We start from the raw sequence: 17,329 nt of genomic DNA on the forward strand, positions 1-17,329 counted from the left end.
CTCGCCCCCAACTGTCATCCTGCTTGGCCCCAGCTGCCTCCCCCTCTCCCCCCACCAGCCTGGTCACCCCTAACCTGCCTCTGCCTCGGCCCTGCCACCATGGCTTTGTCCGGAAGGTCTCCCGGTCTAATTAGCATATTACCCTTTTATTAGTATAGATTCATTTTTTCTTCATAATTAATTTAGAACACTTAACAATTTTTGCTGTATTAAATAACCCTGTAGCTTTAAAAAAAATAGACTTAAGGGGGGAAAAAAGAGCAACTTTCAAAATTGTATTTACCCTGTGCTCGCTTTGGCAGCACATGTACTAAAATTGGAACTGTACAGAGAAGATTAGCATGGCCCCTGCGCAAGGATGACATGCAAATTCGTGAAGCGTTCCATATTTTAAGAAAAAAAATTGTATTTTCCCTGAGTGTAACATCTGGCAGTATGAATATGGACAAAGACTGGAAAGAAAGAAATGAAAATAGTTGTGGTAGAATAGTAGGCTTATAGGGGATATTTTTCTCTTTAAATCTCCCTTCCAGAGCCAAAACCGGTTTGGCTCAGTGGATAGAGCATCGGCCTGCGGACTGAAGGGGCCCAGGGTCGAATTCCGGTCTAGGGCATGTGCCTGGGTTGCGGGCACATCCCCAGTAGGAGATGTGCAGGAGGTGGCTGATCGATGTTTCTCTCTCATCGATGTTTCTAACTCTCTATCTCTCTCCCTTCCTCTCTGTAAAAAATCAATAAAATATATTTAAAAAAAAATCAAAAAAAAATCTCCCTTCCAGAACTTCTGAATAATTAGCTAAAATCAGTTTTAAGTTCTCAGGGAGTTAAATTCTCTTTTAACAGCCTAAGAAAAATACTGTGTGTTGCCACATATTGACACAGTTCTGCTAACTTTTGTCTGTGTGTTTTGCAGTCAACAAGCAGATAAATGACAAAGAGCGAGTGGCAGCTGCAATGGAGAACCCCAACTTACGGGAAATCGTGGAACAGTGTGTCCTTGAACCTGACTGATAGCTGTTTTAAGAGCCACTGAACTTGTTTGATATGTCTGTTTAAACTCCTTGTAAAATGTAAAAGACTCATGTTTAATACATAGGTGATTTATACCTCAAAGCATTTTTTTAAAAGATGATTTCCAAGCAAGATATGGTAGTACCTAGTTTGTTCATTGTATAACATTCTCAGGATTTGTAACACTTAAATGATCAGACAGAAAAATATTTTCTAGTTATTATGTGTAAGATAAGTTGCTATTTTTCTGATGCCTATTCTGATACAACTGCTTTTCATGTCAAATATTTACTGTGTCCAAATGTATTCAATTTAAATCATTACTCTGTAAAATAAATAAAGCAGAGATGATTCTTTCAATGACACACCTTAGAATGTTTTTATTAAATTTTAAATTTAGTGTAAATGTCGACTGTAAGATATTTACAAAGGTTTATTTTTCTGATTATGATGTAGAGTCAGAGATCTGAAAGCCAAAATGAACCCTTAAGATCAGGCTGGGGTCCTGCCTTTCTTCAAGGAGAGTCCTGGACCCATTTAGATGAGGAACAAATGTGGAGCGCCAGGTGGCAGATAAAATTTTGAAGATCAAGAATTCCCCAAAGCAGGTGTTTGTGTGTGTGTGTGTGTTTTATCCTCACCTGAGGATATGTTTATTAATTATAGAGAGAGAGTAAGGGAGAGAGAGATAGAGAAACATCAATGAGAGAGAAACATTGATTGGTTGCCTCCCATACTGGGGATCGAACCTGAAACCTTGGTGTGTGTCCTGATTAGTAATCAAACCTGAGATCTTTTCGGTGCACGCGTGGACACTCCAACCAACTGAGCCACCCAGCCAGGGCTCCAAAGCAGTTTTGATTAAAACAATCTAAGTTTATGGCCTCTCGTTTACTTTGTTCAGTTTGTTTTAGGGTATAATGGTCATTTTAAGTGTAACAGGGTTTGGCAAGCAGTCTCCAAGTTGGTCCCCAGTGATCTTAGATTCCTGGTATTCATGCCTTTGTGTAGTTTCTTTCCATGGTGAATCAGAGCTGGTTGACATGACTAAACAATCAGAGGTGACAGTATATGACTTCTGGGGTTAGATCATAAAAGGTGCTGCTTTCGCCTTGTTGCTTGTTCTGCGGGAATCCAGCCGCTATGCCCTGAGAACACTGGAGCAGCCTGTGGAGAATTCCAGGAGAGAGGAATTGAGGCCTCCACTCACAACCAGCACCGACTTGCAAACCAGGTGAGTGAACCACATTGGAAGTGACCCTCTAGCCCTTGTCAGGCTGATACCATGACTGGAACCTCACAAGACCCTGAGCCAGAACTACCTAAGTCCTGAATTCCTGGTCCAGAGAAGCTGTGAACAATAATAAATACTTATTGTTTACACCATTAAGTTGGGGGGTAATTTATTTTGCAGCAATAAGTAACTAACATACAAGTTATTAGAATGGAACTCTTCTGCCTCAAATTTGAAGATCCTAAGGGAAAACAAGAGAACTTGTTTCATGGCTCTTGAGCCCCTTACTCTACTTCAAGAATACAAGTTTTGAGAGAACAGAGGATTTGGTAAGAAGATGGATAAAAAGATTTTTTGGATAAAGTTGCTGTGAGTTCCAACCCCCATTTTGGCAGAAGAGTAGGGAAGTGACACCCACTATTATAAGCTGAGGAAGATTTCAAGGGGCCAACTCAGAGAGTTTGGAAATGTGTTCTCTGCAGTCAGGACACCCAGAAAACTGCTGCCTGGCTCAGGACTGGGAAAGAAAGCAAAAGTGGGCTGAAAGCTGGGATGTCACTCGGCTAGGAAATCTAGGGGGCGAGAGAAAGGCAAAGCTACTTTGGTGACAGTTCTTTCTCATGGCCAAGGATGCATGAATTTTTCCCATGGACCATCGGTGGGGTCATATTGGACATGGTCCAACGGGCCACCAGCAGAGCCAAGGAGACCTCAGCAGAAAGGGACTTGCATGTACTGCCTGGTGCCTAAGGACAGGAGAAAACAGCAAGTGAACAGCGACGGTGGAGATGCATCTGCCAGAGTGAAGGGTTGCACAGCAGGAACCTCTGGCAAACTCATGAAAGTGTCAACTCAAGAGAAAGCCAGCTCTCATCACCAGGCAGGCCCAGAGAGCACAGAGCCAACCAGGTAAGTAAGAACTGTGTTCTCTCTTGTGTTTCTCCCTCAGCTTCTGAGGCAGTGGTAGAACAGCTAGTATGTGGGGGAGTTGAAGAGGAGGAAAGAAGAGAAAGCACAGGACTCCATCCCATTGCTCTACTATAAGTTTCAGGCCTGAAGCAAGCTCAAATTAGCAAGAGTTAATGCCAAGTTTGTAGTTTTGACTGTTAGATGTGAATGACCCACATCCCTCGTGGTTCAGGGTTCGGGCTCTGGAAGAGGGGCCGTGTGCAAATGACAGAGACGAGACAAGAAATAATAATTTGGAAATTAGGGGGCCAGGCGGGAGCCCAATGCAAGAGGAAGGACTCCGCTTGTGCTCAGGCCTTGCCATCCTTTTATTCAGTTTGGGATACACATATAGCCCTTAGGCAGGCAATTTCCAGTAACAGATCATCTGATCAGTAAGGATTTACATGACTATCTGGTCGGGAAGTTACTTCAGCTACCATTATCTCGACTAAACTGTCCGTGCATGGCCCTGACCTTTGCCAGGGCTCAAGGATCACCAGCATTCCAGGCTCCTTGCCCACACCTCTCTGCTAGTGAAGACAATAGGCGGCTTCCCACAGTTAGATGTGACTAGATACTTTAATACAATGAGATTATCTGATTAAATGTGACAGGAAGACAGACAGAAATCCTCTGCTGCCTACATCTTCACCCCTTGGCAGAGGAAGATCATGTCTTCTCAACAAAGTTGCAAATGATGGTGGGGGACACAAGTAAAACTAATTCTTATGCCATGTACTGGTTACAGAAGTCCTGTTAAGCCATCTTGGCTGCTCTCTTCCAGATCTTTAAAAATCTGTCACCTACCACACATAGATAAATCCAGAAGTAATGAGATGTTGCTGATTTTTAGTCATCACTGTAATCACTTCTATGTAAATTACAAACCCACCAAAAAAGGTTTTTGGCACCAATATTAAGTTTCTTGCTTCATGGCAGTCTGCGACCAGGGCGAGAGTATACCTGGTGTGCATGCTGTTCAATGTTTTTTGACCAGCTGCTTTCTAGGATATGAAGGCATTATCTGAGGGGGCTTAGGCTGGCTCATAGCCCAGAGTCAAATTTACACTAATCCCCAAGTTCTGACCATTTCTCATTACTGGAGCCATGATGGTCTGGGAAACCTAGGAAGCCATATACAAGGTTCAAAGAGCACAGCTGCCTTTATATCCGCTTCTCATGAAACCCTGATACATGAACTCTCATTGCCAATTTCATGCACATACTCACTGGTACTCGCATCAACAAGTATTCAGTGAACACTTTTCAAGCACCAGGCACTATCCTAGGCACTGAGAATACAAGGTGGATCGGCCATTGTCTGGAGTGCATCCTTACTGACTTCTGCTTTCAGCCCCTCTCTGCTGCAGGCGGTACTAGTATGTGATGCCGACTCAGTCTCACATAGTGCCTGAGCTTGTCCTGGCCAGGTAGACATGGAGGCTACATGCCAGGACTAAAGACAAAACCATACTTTAGGGACTGTCTGGTGAGGGGACCACTGATGTGCATGCAAACCATAAATAGGTCACTGCTGCAGGCGCCCCCATCCTGCTGGTCCTGCTGCTCTTGGAAGTCAGATGTAACTGCTGTGGTCTCCACTACTGCCAGAATGATCTCTATCTCTACCATTTTGTGTGACTCATTCCAGCTTCAAAGCCCTAGATGGGGTCTCTATGGACTGATTCCAAGTCACATCTGGCTTCGAGGGAGGTGGGAGAAAGAAGTCTCTGGCCTTCTGTACAGGGAGGCTGACTCTCCAGCAAGACCCACATGGTGGGAATTCCCCACATACAGTAAGAGGGTTCCGATGATTAATGTGCATTACATAAATAATATATTTAAATGATTTGTACTTTATCAATCATAATAGCATGCACATACAAATGAAAAATAGAGGAATATAAGATGTACTATCTAGTCCCGTCTAGTCAGCAAACTTTTTTGGAAAAAGGGCCATATGATAGCAAATATTTTGCCATTTTGCATTTCTGTTGCAACTATCTCTGTTCTTTTTAAAAAATATATTTTTATTGATTTTGAGAGGAAGGGAGAGAGACAGATAGAAACATCAGTGATGAGAGAGAATCATTCGTCAGCTGCCTCCTGAATGCCCCACACCAGGGATCAAGCCCGCAACCCAGGCATGTGCCCTGGCCAGGAATCAAATCATGACCTCTTGGTTCACAAGTCAATGCTCAACCACTGAGCCACACTGCCTGGGCTATATCTCTGTTCTTGTAGTGCAATAATAGGCATGACAATATACAAATGAATGAGAGTTCTGTGTTCTAATAACACTATTTATGGACACAAATTTGAACCCCATATACTTTTCATATCATAAAATATTCTTTTGAGTTTTTTAAACCATTTAAAGGTAGAGAATTTTCATTCTTAGCTTATAGATTGTACAAAAGCAAGCATTATGCTGGATGTGAGCTGTGGGCCATTTGCCAACTCCTCTTCTATAGGAATGATTCTTCACCTTTTTGGAAGGTCTCAGACCTCTTGGAGACTCTGACAAGAGATATGGGATGGACCCCTCCCTCTACAAGAAAAGGCACCACATAAGACTTTGCATGTGACTCCAGGTTTGCTGAGGAGTCAAAGGACCCTGGGTTAATAACTCTGGGCTACAAATTATGTCAGCTAAGCACTTGGGCTTCCCATTCCTTCAATAACTTCTCAGAGCCCAGGAGTTCACAGCCTTGGTGGGGAGCCAACTACTTTCTTAGACCATCACAAATAATGGAGAAGCTTTCTCCACTCCACTGTGAAGCAACTGCTTTCTTACCCAAATGCAGATGTCCCAGCAGGATACAATGAGCTGTGATAGGGGAGGACTGTTTATTAAGAAGGAAAGGGATTGCTATGAAAACCCCACTGCAGTCACAGCCCCGTTGATATCCCCAAAATTCATCACTGATGCACCATTACTGGAAACATGCTATTTTTAAGCTGCTTGTGGTTACTGAATATTTGTTATGTTATTTCTTATATATTTGTGTATATAGTATGAAATATTTTACAAATAAAATTTTTTTAAGCCAGCCGGCGTGGCTCAGTGGTTGAGCATTGACCTATGAACCAGTTGGTCATGGTTCGATTACCGGTCAGGGCATATGCCCAGGTTGTGGGCTCAATCCCCAGTGTGGGGTGTGCAGGAGATTGCCAATCAATGATTCCCTCTCATCCATTGATTTTTTTAAAATCTCTCCCTCTCCCTTCCTCTCTGAAATCAATAAAAATATTTAAAAAAATTTTTTTTTAAATCCACTGAGTCTATCCTGGGACAATGTTTGTCTCTGACTCAGGTGAGACTGCTCTAGGGCAGAGGTGAACTCAGTCCCTGTGTGAACTTCTTTGGGGCAGATGTGTTAGGAAAAGGGGGATGGATAGCAGTTGCTGTGTGGGCTGTGAGGTTCTGAATGCTGTTAGTATCATCCACACCTTTGACCCTCATGGAGGAGCTGGCTTAGAGCACGGACCCTGGTACCAATCTGCTACTTGTTCTAATCCTGGACTCACCCACTTAGGAGTTGTGTGACCTTGAGGTAGTTACCTAACCTCTCTTTACTTTAGTTCCCTCATTTGTAAAACGAGGATGATAAAAGTACCTATTTCATAGGGCTGTTATGAGGATTAAGAGGGAATGTTAATAAATGCAGAGCACAATGCCTAGAACATGGTAAATGCTTTATTCATGTTTGTTAAACTTAGCACCGTTGGTGCTAAGTTAATTAATGGAGACAGTTTTCCTCCCTGGCTGGGTGCAATTACCTGGGGAGCACTAGGTGGCAGCAAAGCATGATTCCTTAGTGCCAGCTTTCTGGTTTTCAGTCTTCATCCACAAACAACACAGCACTGACCGTGTAGGGTCAGCTGCCCTGGGTGTTCCTGGCACCTGCTGAGAAACCTGCTGAGGGACCCGCCGAGGGAACCCCCCATCCCCTCAGGCACATTCACCACCACTGGTGAGCCCGGTTAGAGGCTGCACTAAATGGTGTCATACCACTGGGCGCATCGCATTGCTGTCTGTGCCTTTGTTCTGACAGGGATGATTATCACGGAAGACTTTTTAGATGTGGAATTACTTTGCCAAAGGTTATGAGTAATTTTGAAGTTTTTGATACATATTACTGAATTGCCCTCTGAAGAAATTGTGCCAATTGCTATCACACTAAGGGTGCCGGTGTGTGTCCCTACCCACACTACTACAGGGTATTATGACTTTGAAAAATCTTTGCCTAATGTGGAGGATTAAAATATGTTATCTTTCTTTGTTTGCTAAGATTGAACATTGAACAATATTTCTATTGGGATTTTAAAAATATCTGTTTCTATCCTTTATTCATTTTTCTGTTGAGATGTTCGCTATTTAGAAAGTGATTTATACAATAGGGATATTAACATTTTCTATCATATATACTGCAAGTATGTTTTCCAGTATTTTTTGGGTTGCATAGACTGGTTAACGATTATTTGTTCAGTTTTTGAATGAGTAATACCTTCAAGTGGTTCAAACACCAAAAAGCATAGAAAGGTATGCAGTGAAAAGATTTCTTCCCAACCCTATTCACCCAGTTCTCACCCTTTCCCAATAGGTTTTCTGGTTAATTATTTCTTACTTATTGCTCCAGAGAGCCTTTATGCCTGTAAAATCCAGTACAAATATACATATTCTTTAGCACAAATTTTAGCATAGATTGTACCAGACCCAGGTGTTCTATGTTTCTTTCTTTATTTTTACTTAAATTTTTTTTTGAGATATTCCCATATCAATCTATAAAGGGCTTTCTCATTACTTTTACAGTGTTAGAGTGTTCCATTAATGGGATGTATAATATATTTTTTATTTATTTTTTATTTGTTAATCCTCACCCAATGATATTTTTCCATTGATTTTTTGAGAGAAGGGAGGGGGGGAGACAGAGAGAGAGAAACATCAATGTGAGAGAAACAGATGGATTGGTTGCCTCCTGCACGCACTCTGACCAGCAACCGAGGTACAAGCCCTTGACTGGAATTGAACCCAGGACCCTTCAGTCCACAGGCCGACCCTCTATCCACTGAGCCAAACCGGCTGGGGCTGTCTGATAATTACTGATGCTAAATTTGGACATTTTATTAATATAGTATCTGCCAGAATCCTCCATTGTATAAGTACCCTTTTCTCTTTGTCATTAATGAGTAGTCTGTGAGGTGATACTTAGAGACCACCTGAGTATATTGTTCTCCAATTGATCAGTATTGCCTGAATTACTCAATATTACGTGGTGGCAAAGTAGTGAGTTTTATAATTCCATCATTTCTTCTATTCTTGTGAGTTGATATTTTTCTTTTAAAAAATCTCCTTCCTTTTTCTCTCGTTTTAATTTTTATTTTAAAAGATCAGATTATAACACATGGATTCTTTTAAAATTATTCAATAACTATAATTTATTTTTATCATTATTTATTTCAATACTCAAATTATTTCAAATCTGGCCAGTGGGGGGCCCTTTAAGTTGGCTCCCTGGTCCGTGAGATGTTAGTTACCACCCATATTTGAGCACTTCCTTTCTTTCTAGCACAAGAAGTTCCAGGTTCATCTTGTACTTTTCCTGCCCCAGCCCTGGTATCAGTCATTTCCCTTAGGAGATTTCCATTATAATTTAAGATCATATAAACCAGAGCAAAATCCTTTCCTTCTACCTCTTCTTCCCTTTTCACTTCCCAAATCTGATAGTGATATATTTTTCGTGTTGTCAAGGTTTATAACATTACCTTTTGATCTGTACCTATAGATAAACTAGTTCATTCTTTGCTTATAGGTCATTTTTAGAAATTAAAAACCAATAAGTAAGATTTTTAATGATTATATGTAATACCCTTTAAAACAATATGCATTGGGTCTCATTTTAGTGTAGATATGAATCACCTAAGGAACTTGTTAAAGATTACATTTCTTGCCAGGCTGGTGTGGCTCAGTTGGTTGAGTGTCATTCCATGCACCAAGAGGTTGCCGGTTCAACTCCTGGTCAGGGCACTGCCTGGATTGTTGGCTGCATCCCCAGTAGGGGGCGTGCAGGAGGCAGTCAATGGATGATTCTCTCTTATCAATGTTTCTCTCTCTCCTCCTCTCCCTTTCTCTCCAAAAATCAATAAAAACATGTTTTGAAAAAGATTTACATTTCTCAGCCCCACTCCCAGAAATTCTGAATCAATAAATTTAAGGGGTCTGGTGATTCTAAGACATTTTGTACAAGTAGTATTGGGCGCACAAAGATGGAAATATAATGCATGTCATTAAAATTTGGCAGTTTGATTGAGAATCATTTGAGTTTCAGCCCCTAAATAATTCTTTTATTTATTTTTTTCCAGCTGCATTCAATTTTGGCAGGGGGAGGGGGTGATACTCAGCCTGAGTTATTTCTTATATCTCATATTATTCTCTTTTTTGGGATTCTTTAACATTTTTATACTTTCTAGAGTAATCCTTTTCATATCAAATGTGTGTGGTAAGATATCTAAGCCATTTTGCAAAAATGGCTTCATTTTGTTCTAATACTTAGTGGACAGTTTGGTTTGATAAGTGAGAAGTCTGTTGTTGATCTGATTTGTATTCTTCTTAAGGCAAGATGCTTTTCTACCTCTGAATTCTTTTAGGATTTCTTAGAGTGCTGAAAATTTATCATTATGTACCTTGGTATAGATATTTTTTTTTTGTTAACCCAGTTTGGCAGTTAGGGGGTTTCTTTAATATGAAGATTTTTATCCTTTTTTCCTTTTAGTCAAAGACTTGACTAAATTTGTTCTCTTCTTTCCTAATACTGTACTCACTTTAAACAAAGGTTGGGCTTCCCAGATCTGTTCTCTATGCTTTGAACATTTCTCCATATTTCTCATCTTTTTGTCTTTTTGTATTTGTGAGACTTCTATATTTTCCAGTTTACAAACTGTGTAAGTGGGTTGGATGTGTGGTTAGTCTAGCTTTCCTATTGGGGACTGGGTGGGGAGCATGCAGGTTGGGGACAAACTGATAAATAAGTAGTTTACTCTAAGCATGGTATACCATGGTATATTTCACTTCTATTGATTGATTAATTTATTGATTTATTGGTTTTAGAGAGAAAAAGAAACATCAATTTATTGTTTCACTTATTTATGCATTCATTGGTTGATTCTTTTTAAAAAGATATATTTATATTTTATTTATTTATTTGTTTGTTTTTGTTAATTCTCACCTGAGGATATTTTTTCCATTGATTTTTAGAGAGAGTGAAAGGGAAAAGGAGAGACAGAGAGAGAGAAACATTGATGTGCATGTGCCCCAACCAGGGCTGGGATTCGAGCTTGCAACCAAGGTATGTGCTCTTGACTGGGAATCGAACCCAGAACCCTTCAATCCACAGGCCAACACTCTATCCACTGAGACAAACTAGCGAGGGCAATATATTTTTATTGATTTCAGAGAGGAAGGAAGAGGGAGAGAGAGATAAAAACATTAATAATGAGAGAGAATCATTGATTGGTTGCCTTCTGCATGCCCCCTACTGGGGATCCAGCCCAGAAACCTAGGCATGTGCCCTGACTGGGAATCAAACCATGACATCCTGGTTCATAGGTTGATGCTCAACCACCGAATCACACCGGTTGGGCCATTAGTTCATTCTTGTATGTGCCCTGACCGGGATTGAACCCACAACCTTGGCGTATCGGGGTGATGCTCTAACCAACTGATCTGCCCAGCCATGGTCATATTTTACTTCTGGATGGAGCTATCTTTCCTTTTCCATCCTCTATCCCTCATGGAGGGCCAGGGTTATATCTGCTCTGCTTCTCCTGAGCACCCCCACCCCCGCCTCCATGCCACTCTCACTAGTAGGCTTCCCCAGGCAGGTTGTTCTCTTCTCAGGCTTTATCCCAAACCCAAAGCTGTATCCTCTGGCAAGTATTAGAAGAGTAGAGGGGAGGAGCCTTGGCCTGATGTGGCACTTCGTGAATGATCCTGGTCACACTGCACACCCCTGCCTGCCCTACCTCTGCTCTTCCTAATGGTTACTGCAGGGCTTGGAGCTTTAGGGCACAGCAGAAATGGGACTCTGGAGACAGAATGCCTGGTTGAAATCCTGTCTCTGCTACCGTCAACTATGTGAGTCTCGCTAAGTCTCATCTATAAAATGGGAATTATAATAATATATAGTGATTGGTGTGCAGTAAATGCTCAGTTATTCTTAGTGACTATGAAACTGAACTCTGATATGTTGAGCTGTGATTTTATTTGCCTTTTTTTCTATTAGTGTGATCCCACCTAATTTCCCCCCCCCCATTTTTAAAATTTTAATTTTAATCAAAATAACATTGCATTTTATTTATTTATTTTTTCATCACCAAAAGGGATTTTTTTGGTGGGGGTGGGGAGATTGCAAACCAGTGCATGCAGACATGGCAACCCACATGCACACTCTCTCAGAATAACATTAGTTTAAAGAACAAATACTTTATAAGTATTATAACTAAAAACCACTATTCCCTCCCTGACATTTGAGCTCCACTCCCTAGAAGCTACCACTTTCAACTCTTGAAATTATTATTATCTTTTGTTATTCAGCACCATATTTCAAAAAAAAAAATTAACCACAGTAATATAATGCTATTTCCTGCCTTTTCAATATTATTTATCTATTGACTTCTTACTATGAAAGATGGCCTAATGCTCATAATTTTCCTCATTCCCCATCCTTCTCTTGATTGAGATAAGATAAAAATTTATTCACATCATTATGACATGTAACTATTACTCACAGTTCAAAGTTGAGTTCTAGCGTATTGAGATAAACATTTCCTTACTTATTTATATACCTTTTTCCCCCCTCTGGGATTAATAATCGCTTTGTCATTCATTCATTTAATTTTTCTATATACTTTTAATAAATCTGTCTTCAAACTTTCAAAGAGCACCATTCAGTAGGTTAAAACACATTGCCAGATATATCAGTTTCACTTTTTTCTTGGAGGCATCACTCCTGGAGGCCTCTGTTGCCTACAGATTCCCTGGTTCCAAGCTGGACTGGTTGCTGTTTTCCCTGCTGCACACTGTCATCCTTGCTTCCTTTACCATCATCCTGGAATTCCACCCACCTCTCTCCTGTGTTAGAAGTTTTTTTTGACAAAGTAGAAAACTCTTGAGTATGAAAGATGTCTTTGGTTCCTGGCTCTCCCTACGTCAATCAGGTTCTTGCCAACTCAGAACAAAGGGATTTACAGGAAGGCTAGAGGGACTCAAACTCAATGGGAGGCTAGAATAGCAGGAATCAAAGAAGCTCAAATGTCCCTGGCTGGGTAGCTCAGTTGGTTGGATGCGCTCATCCGATGTGCCAAGATTGCGGGTTTGATCCCCAGTCAGGGTACATACAAGAAGCAACCAATGAGGGCATAAATGAGTGGAACAACAAATCAATGTTTCTCTTTTTCTCTCTTTTAAATTAATAAACTTCTTTTTTAAAAAAGAAGCTGGAACAATCTGTTCAATATGCCTCCACCACTTCTGATGCCCATTGTGAACAGCTTGGCTTTACTGACTTGAGATTCAATACAGAGGTATCTGATTGGCCAAGCCAGTGATCTCACTGATACTGAGGTTGGGGGAAGGAGGATTTTCTCTCTTCGGTTTTTGTGTGGGAGATGCTTTATCACATCCACTTACACCAGCGGTTTTCAACCTGTGGGTCGCGACCCCTTTGGGGGTCGAACGACCCTTTCACAGGGGTCGCCTAAGACCATTGGAAAACACATATATAATTACATATTGTTTTTGTGATTAATCACTATGCTTTAATTATGTTCAATTTGTAACAATGAAATTGAGGGTCACCACAACATGAGGAACTGTATTAAAGGGTCGCAGCATTAGGAAGGTTGAGAACCACTGACTTACACCCTAATGCTGCCACCATAGTTATTTCCTCTCAAATAGGAAGGGCACATTGGAAAGTGAACAGCCAAAGCACATGGACATGGCTTACACTCTTTGAGTCTCAGTTTTTCCATCTCTCTATAAAAATAATAATTATATAAAGTTATTCAACTTGGGGATTAAATGAGAGAACAGGAAAACATTTAGCACAGTGTCTGGCTCATGATAGGTTCTCTATAAATGTTGGTTTGGTGTGGGTAGAAGAATGAAAATATTCTATGTGGATGGAGTGATAGAAACCAAGAGTAAGAGGGCAGAAAATCTACTGAAAGGATTGAGCTGAGGGAGTCTGGATAGCAGGTCTGGAAAGGAAGAAGCAGGGCTCAACCCTGTTTGGGGCAGAGGCCACTGTAGACGGTTGGACTTGGCCTTCTATGCCTTTGGCTTTCTGGATGTAGTTGCTCATAACTGGGTCAGGACCTGGGCTTGGCCAAGATGGAATCAGCATGAATACCAGGGAGGGGAGGGCAGAACAATGGTCCAAGTGGGCAGGCCAGTGACGCAGAGGTCAGGGATCAGACAGGGGTGTGGAAGGATCTGACCTGAAGTTTCTCTTCAGAGGAAGACGGGAGGAAATGCTGTCCTACCCATCCTTCCCTTATGGATCCACCAAAGGCCTCTGATGGTCCAACCACATTATCAGCAACGTGTGGAGAGGGATGACAGGAGTCACTCAAAGGGCCCATTAACAAACACGGGAAAGTGAAATCAGCTTCAGCTCAGCAGACGTGATTGTGACATCTTAGAAGAGTTCTCTCCTCTGAGGAGCCTCCCTGCCCCGGTCCCCAGTCACTCAGAGAACATCCCTCCTACCTCTGGACTCCCTTGGGGGCTCTGCCCAGCTTCCAGCCTGGCTCCAGAACATGGGATTCTGGGCATTTGTTCCCATGATATCGCCTCTGCTTGGCTTTGAGTTCCCGAAAGGCAGGGCTAGTGCCTCACTTCTCTCAAGGCCTGGCCCAGGATGGGTAACAGGAAATGTCTGAAAATTGAATGAGATTGGAAGTGAGCTGAGCCTTAGATAAATGAAGGATAAAGGAAGAAAGTATTTCAGTGACTGTGGCAGGAACAATATGGCCAAATGACAAACTATCTTGAGAGAGGGAAACATCTCTGACATTTATATCAGTTCTCTCTCAAATATTTTGCCTTGTTCTCATAGCAGCCCTGAGAGTGAGGTGTGATTATTCCCATTTTGCAGATGAGGGAACTGAGGCTCAGAGCGGGGAAGTGACTTGCCCAGAAAATGGCTGAAAACAGGAATATAAATAGGCCTATCTGATTCTGAGCTTAGAGAAGTAGGTGGAATCGGTAGCCCTAAAGGTGGGCATAGTTTGGGGACTTTGGGTAACACTCAGTGCCTGTGCCTCCAATCTTTGCCCCAAATAGAAGGTGATGGTATATTCCTGGGTCCTGATCCCACAGTGTGACCCCTGAGCTGGCTCAGGTGGGAGTCCAGGCAGCAAATGCAGGTGGTTTCATACCCCCAGCATGCTCCCACCTATGGTCACTCCCTCCCTCCCCTCATCTCCTATTCGCCTGGTCCTCTTCTTTGGAGTTTGAATCAAGCCTCTCCTTCCCCTCAAGCCCTTCATGATGCCTGCTGGAGTCACACTTCTGAGCAAGGAGGTGCCCTTGACTGTTTGCAGAGTGAGTGAATGTGACATGTGCCCAGGAATCCCCATCCTCCAGGGCTTCCAGGGAAAGGCAAGGCCTCCCATGCTCCAGCCCCTTTCTGTCTCTTATCCTCCCCTTCCCAGCCCCAGCCCTGTTTTAGGGTCAAGACCTTGCTGAGTCCAACAGGGCCAGAGGTTGAAGAGGCCACCTCTGGTGGCAGGAGCCACAGTCTCTTGAGGGAGGAAGCAGGAAATGCTGCCAGGTCCACTCCCGTGACCCTGCCTGGCTGGGCGTGGGAGAGCAGAGGGCACAGGACAGAGTGGGCAGGGCTGGGAAGGGCTGAGAAGCCAGGCTACCAGGCCACCTTTGGGAGGGGAGGCTTCCCGCCCGCCTTCCACCAGGGCGGTGAGCCAGCAGGGAAGAAACCACCTGTGCCCCCTCCTGGCCTGCTCTGACAGCCCAAGAAAAAGTCAGCACCGGATCTGTTGTTAAGAAGTCTGCCTTCCGGCCCTAGCTGGTTAGCTCAGTGGATAGAGCATCAGCCTGCAGACTGAAGGGTTCCAGCTTTGATTCCAGTCAAGGGCTTGTACCTCAGTTGCAGGCTCGATCCCCAGCCCTAGTCAGGTGGTGCGGGAGGCAACCAATCGATGTGAGAGATGTTTCTCTCTCTCTCCCTCTCCCTTCCACTTTCTCTAAAAATCAATGGAAAAATATCCTCCGACGAGGATTAACAAAAAGAAAAAAAAAAATTAAAGGAGATGATGTTGCCATTGAAAAAGAAGAAGAAGCCTGTCTTCAAGACTTTATTTGACACTCGCTGAGGACCTGCTCTGGGTCATGCTGGGGAGTGGATGGGGTACAAAGATGGGTGAAGTCCATTTCCTCCTCCCGGGGAGGTCACACCAGACATTTAAGGAAGAACAAACATAGCTAATACTCATTGAGCACTTTATCATGTGCCAGACACTGATTGAAGTCCTTCACACAACTTATTGAATGTTCACAACTACCTATGAGATAAATGCCATTCTTAGCTCCGTTTGACCACTGGGGATAATGAGGCACAGAGAGATCAGGAAGCTTGCCCTCGATCACACATTAGTTTGCGTGTGGGAGCCACGCTCAGGCACCCGGCAGCAACATTTCTGCATTTAGCTCACACACTATGCATCCTTATGCCAACCCCAGTGCCAGCGGCCCCCGCCGACACATGCAGCATCTTCTTCCTGGCCCTGCCTCCTTGTCAGCAGGTTGTTAGGCTCTGCCAGGCACCAAAGTGTGCTTTAGGATATCACCACTTCCATCGGACTTCACTGTCTGCCACAGTTACATCTTTCCCCGTGGGCTTGTCTTCCCATGGAAGCTTCAAGCTCCTGTGACTTGCCTATCTCAGTCTCTTGGAGTGCCTTGCACAAAGTGCGTGCTCAGATGTGTTCACAGTTGGGCAAGTTGGTGGAGGCTGCCTTCATTTCCCCAGGTCTCTGTGGCATGAATAAAATGGTTCTCAACCGGTACCTTGGAATCACCTGGGGAGTTTTAACCACTATTGATGCCCAGATCCCAGAGGTTCTGATGTAATTGGTATGGGGTGCAGTCTGAGCCTAGGGCTTTTTAAACACTCCTGGGACATTTCTGATGGGCACCCAATGATTCCTGCATTATCACTGTTTAAGAATACTTGGAAGTTCAGTTGAGGGCAGGCAGTGGCGTGAGGGCAGGGAGCAGAAAGAGCTTGGGCTTTGGAGATGCGTAGACAAGATTCAAATCACAGCTCAGCCACTTACAGGTTGGGTGAGCTTGGACAAGTCAGCTTCCTGAAGTCTCACTTACCTCATCTATAAAAGATGGAAAATAACCTCCATCTTTAAAGCAAAGCCCCTGGTACGGAGATGGCATATGCTAGAAGAAATGTAACATGTGGCAACTATTAAAACTAATTACACATTTCTCCACCAGCATGCGATTACTTGGGGGACAATAGAAAACAAGACAGTTTTGATCCCTTGTGGCATTTACATTCTAGTAATTCAATTTAACAAGCTTTATTGGGTTTGGGATACCGGACACTTGTATAAGCAAGACATTGTCCTTGCCCTTGAGGAAAAGAGAAGCGGATACCAATCACAACTAACGTCCATTGGGTACAAACCAAGAGTGGTAGTCTTCAGGGGAGAAAGCCATCTAGAGGGCAGATCAGAGAAGTTTCTATGGAAGATGTAGCCTGAGAAGGCCCTTGAAGGATGGATAGGATTTTGTAGGACGAGTGAGGAATGGTGGTGATAGAATGGCTTACACAAAGGCATAGAGGCAGATACAGCTAATAATCCAACCTGGAAAAAGAGCTGGAAATGCATGCACACGAGGGCAGAAGATGTGCATGCACAGTGGGGATATGCGGGCTGGGGCCAGGGTGTAGCATTTGGACTCCATTTGGTCAGCTGAAAGAACCACACAGGAACTGGAACAGGTTGCGTAATTCTTAGCTCTCTCTCTCTTTTTTTTAAATAAGTCTTTATTGTTCAGATTATTACAGTTGTTCCTCTTTTTTCTCCCCA

At 42.9% G+C, this 17,329-nt stretch overlaps 1 protein-coding gene across 2 annotated transcripts in view; it reads left to right on the forward strand.

The window, feature by feature from the left end:
• FAM96A (family with sequence similarity 96, member A) overlaps window positions 1–1,376 on the forward strand; it is a 22,861-nt gene extending 21,485 nt beyond the window's left edge. For both annotated transcript variants that reach the window (XM_005861073.2, XM_014535477.1), the window contains one exon: window positions 914–1,376. In XM_005861073.2, the coding sequence (XP_005861135.1) occupies window positions 914–1,011 (98 nt within the window). In that variant the 3' untranslated portion in view covers window positions 1,012–1,376. The remainder of the gene's footprint in view (window positions 1–913) is intronic.
• Window positions 1,377–17,329: the final 15,953 nt, after the last annotated feature.

This window comes from Myotis brandtii, unplaced genomic scaffold (genome assembly GCF_000412655.1).
Source record: "Myotis brandtii unplaced genomic scaffold, ASM41265v1 scaffold144, whole genome shotgun sequence".
Taxonomy (NCBI): Eukaryota; Metazoa; Chordata; class Mammalia; order Chiroptera; family Vespertilionidae; genus Myotis; species Myotis brandtii.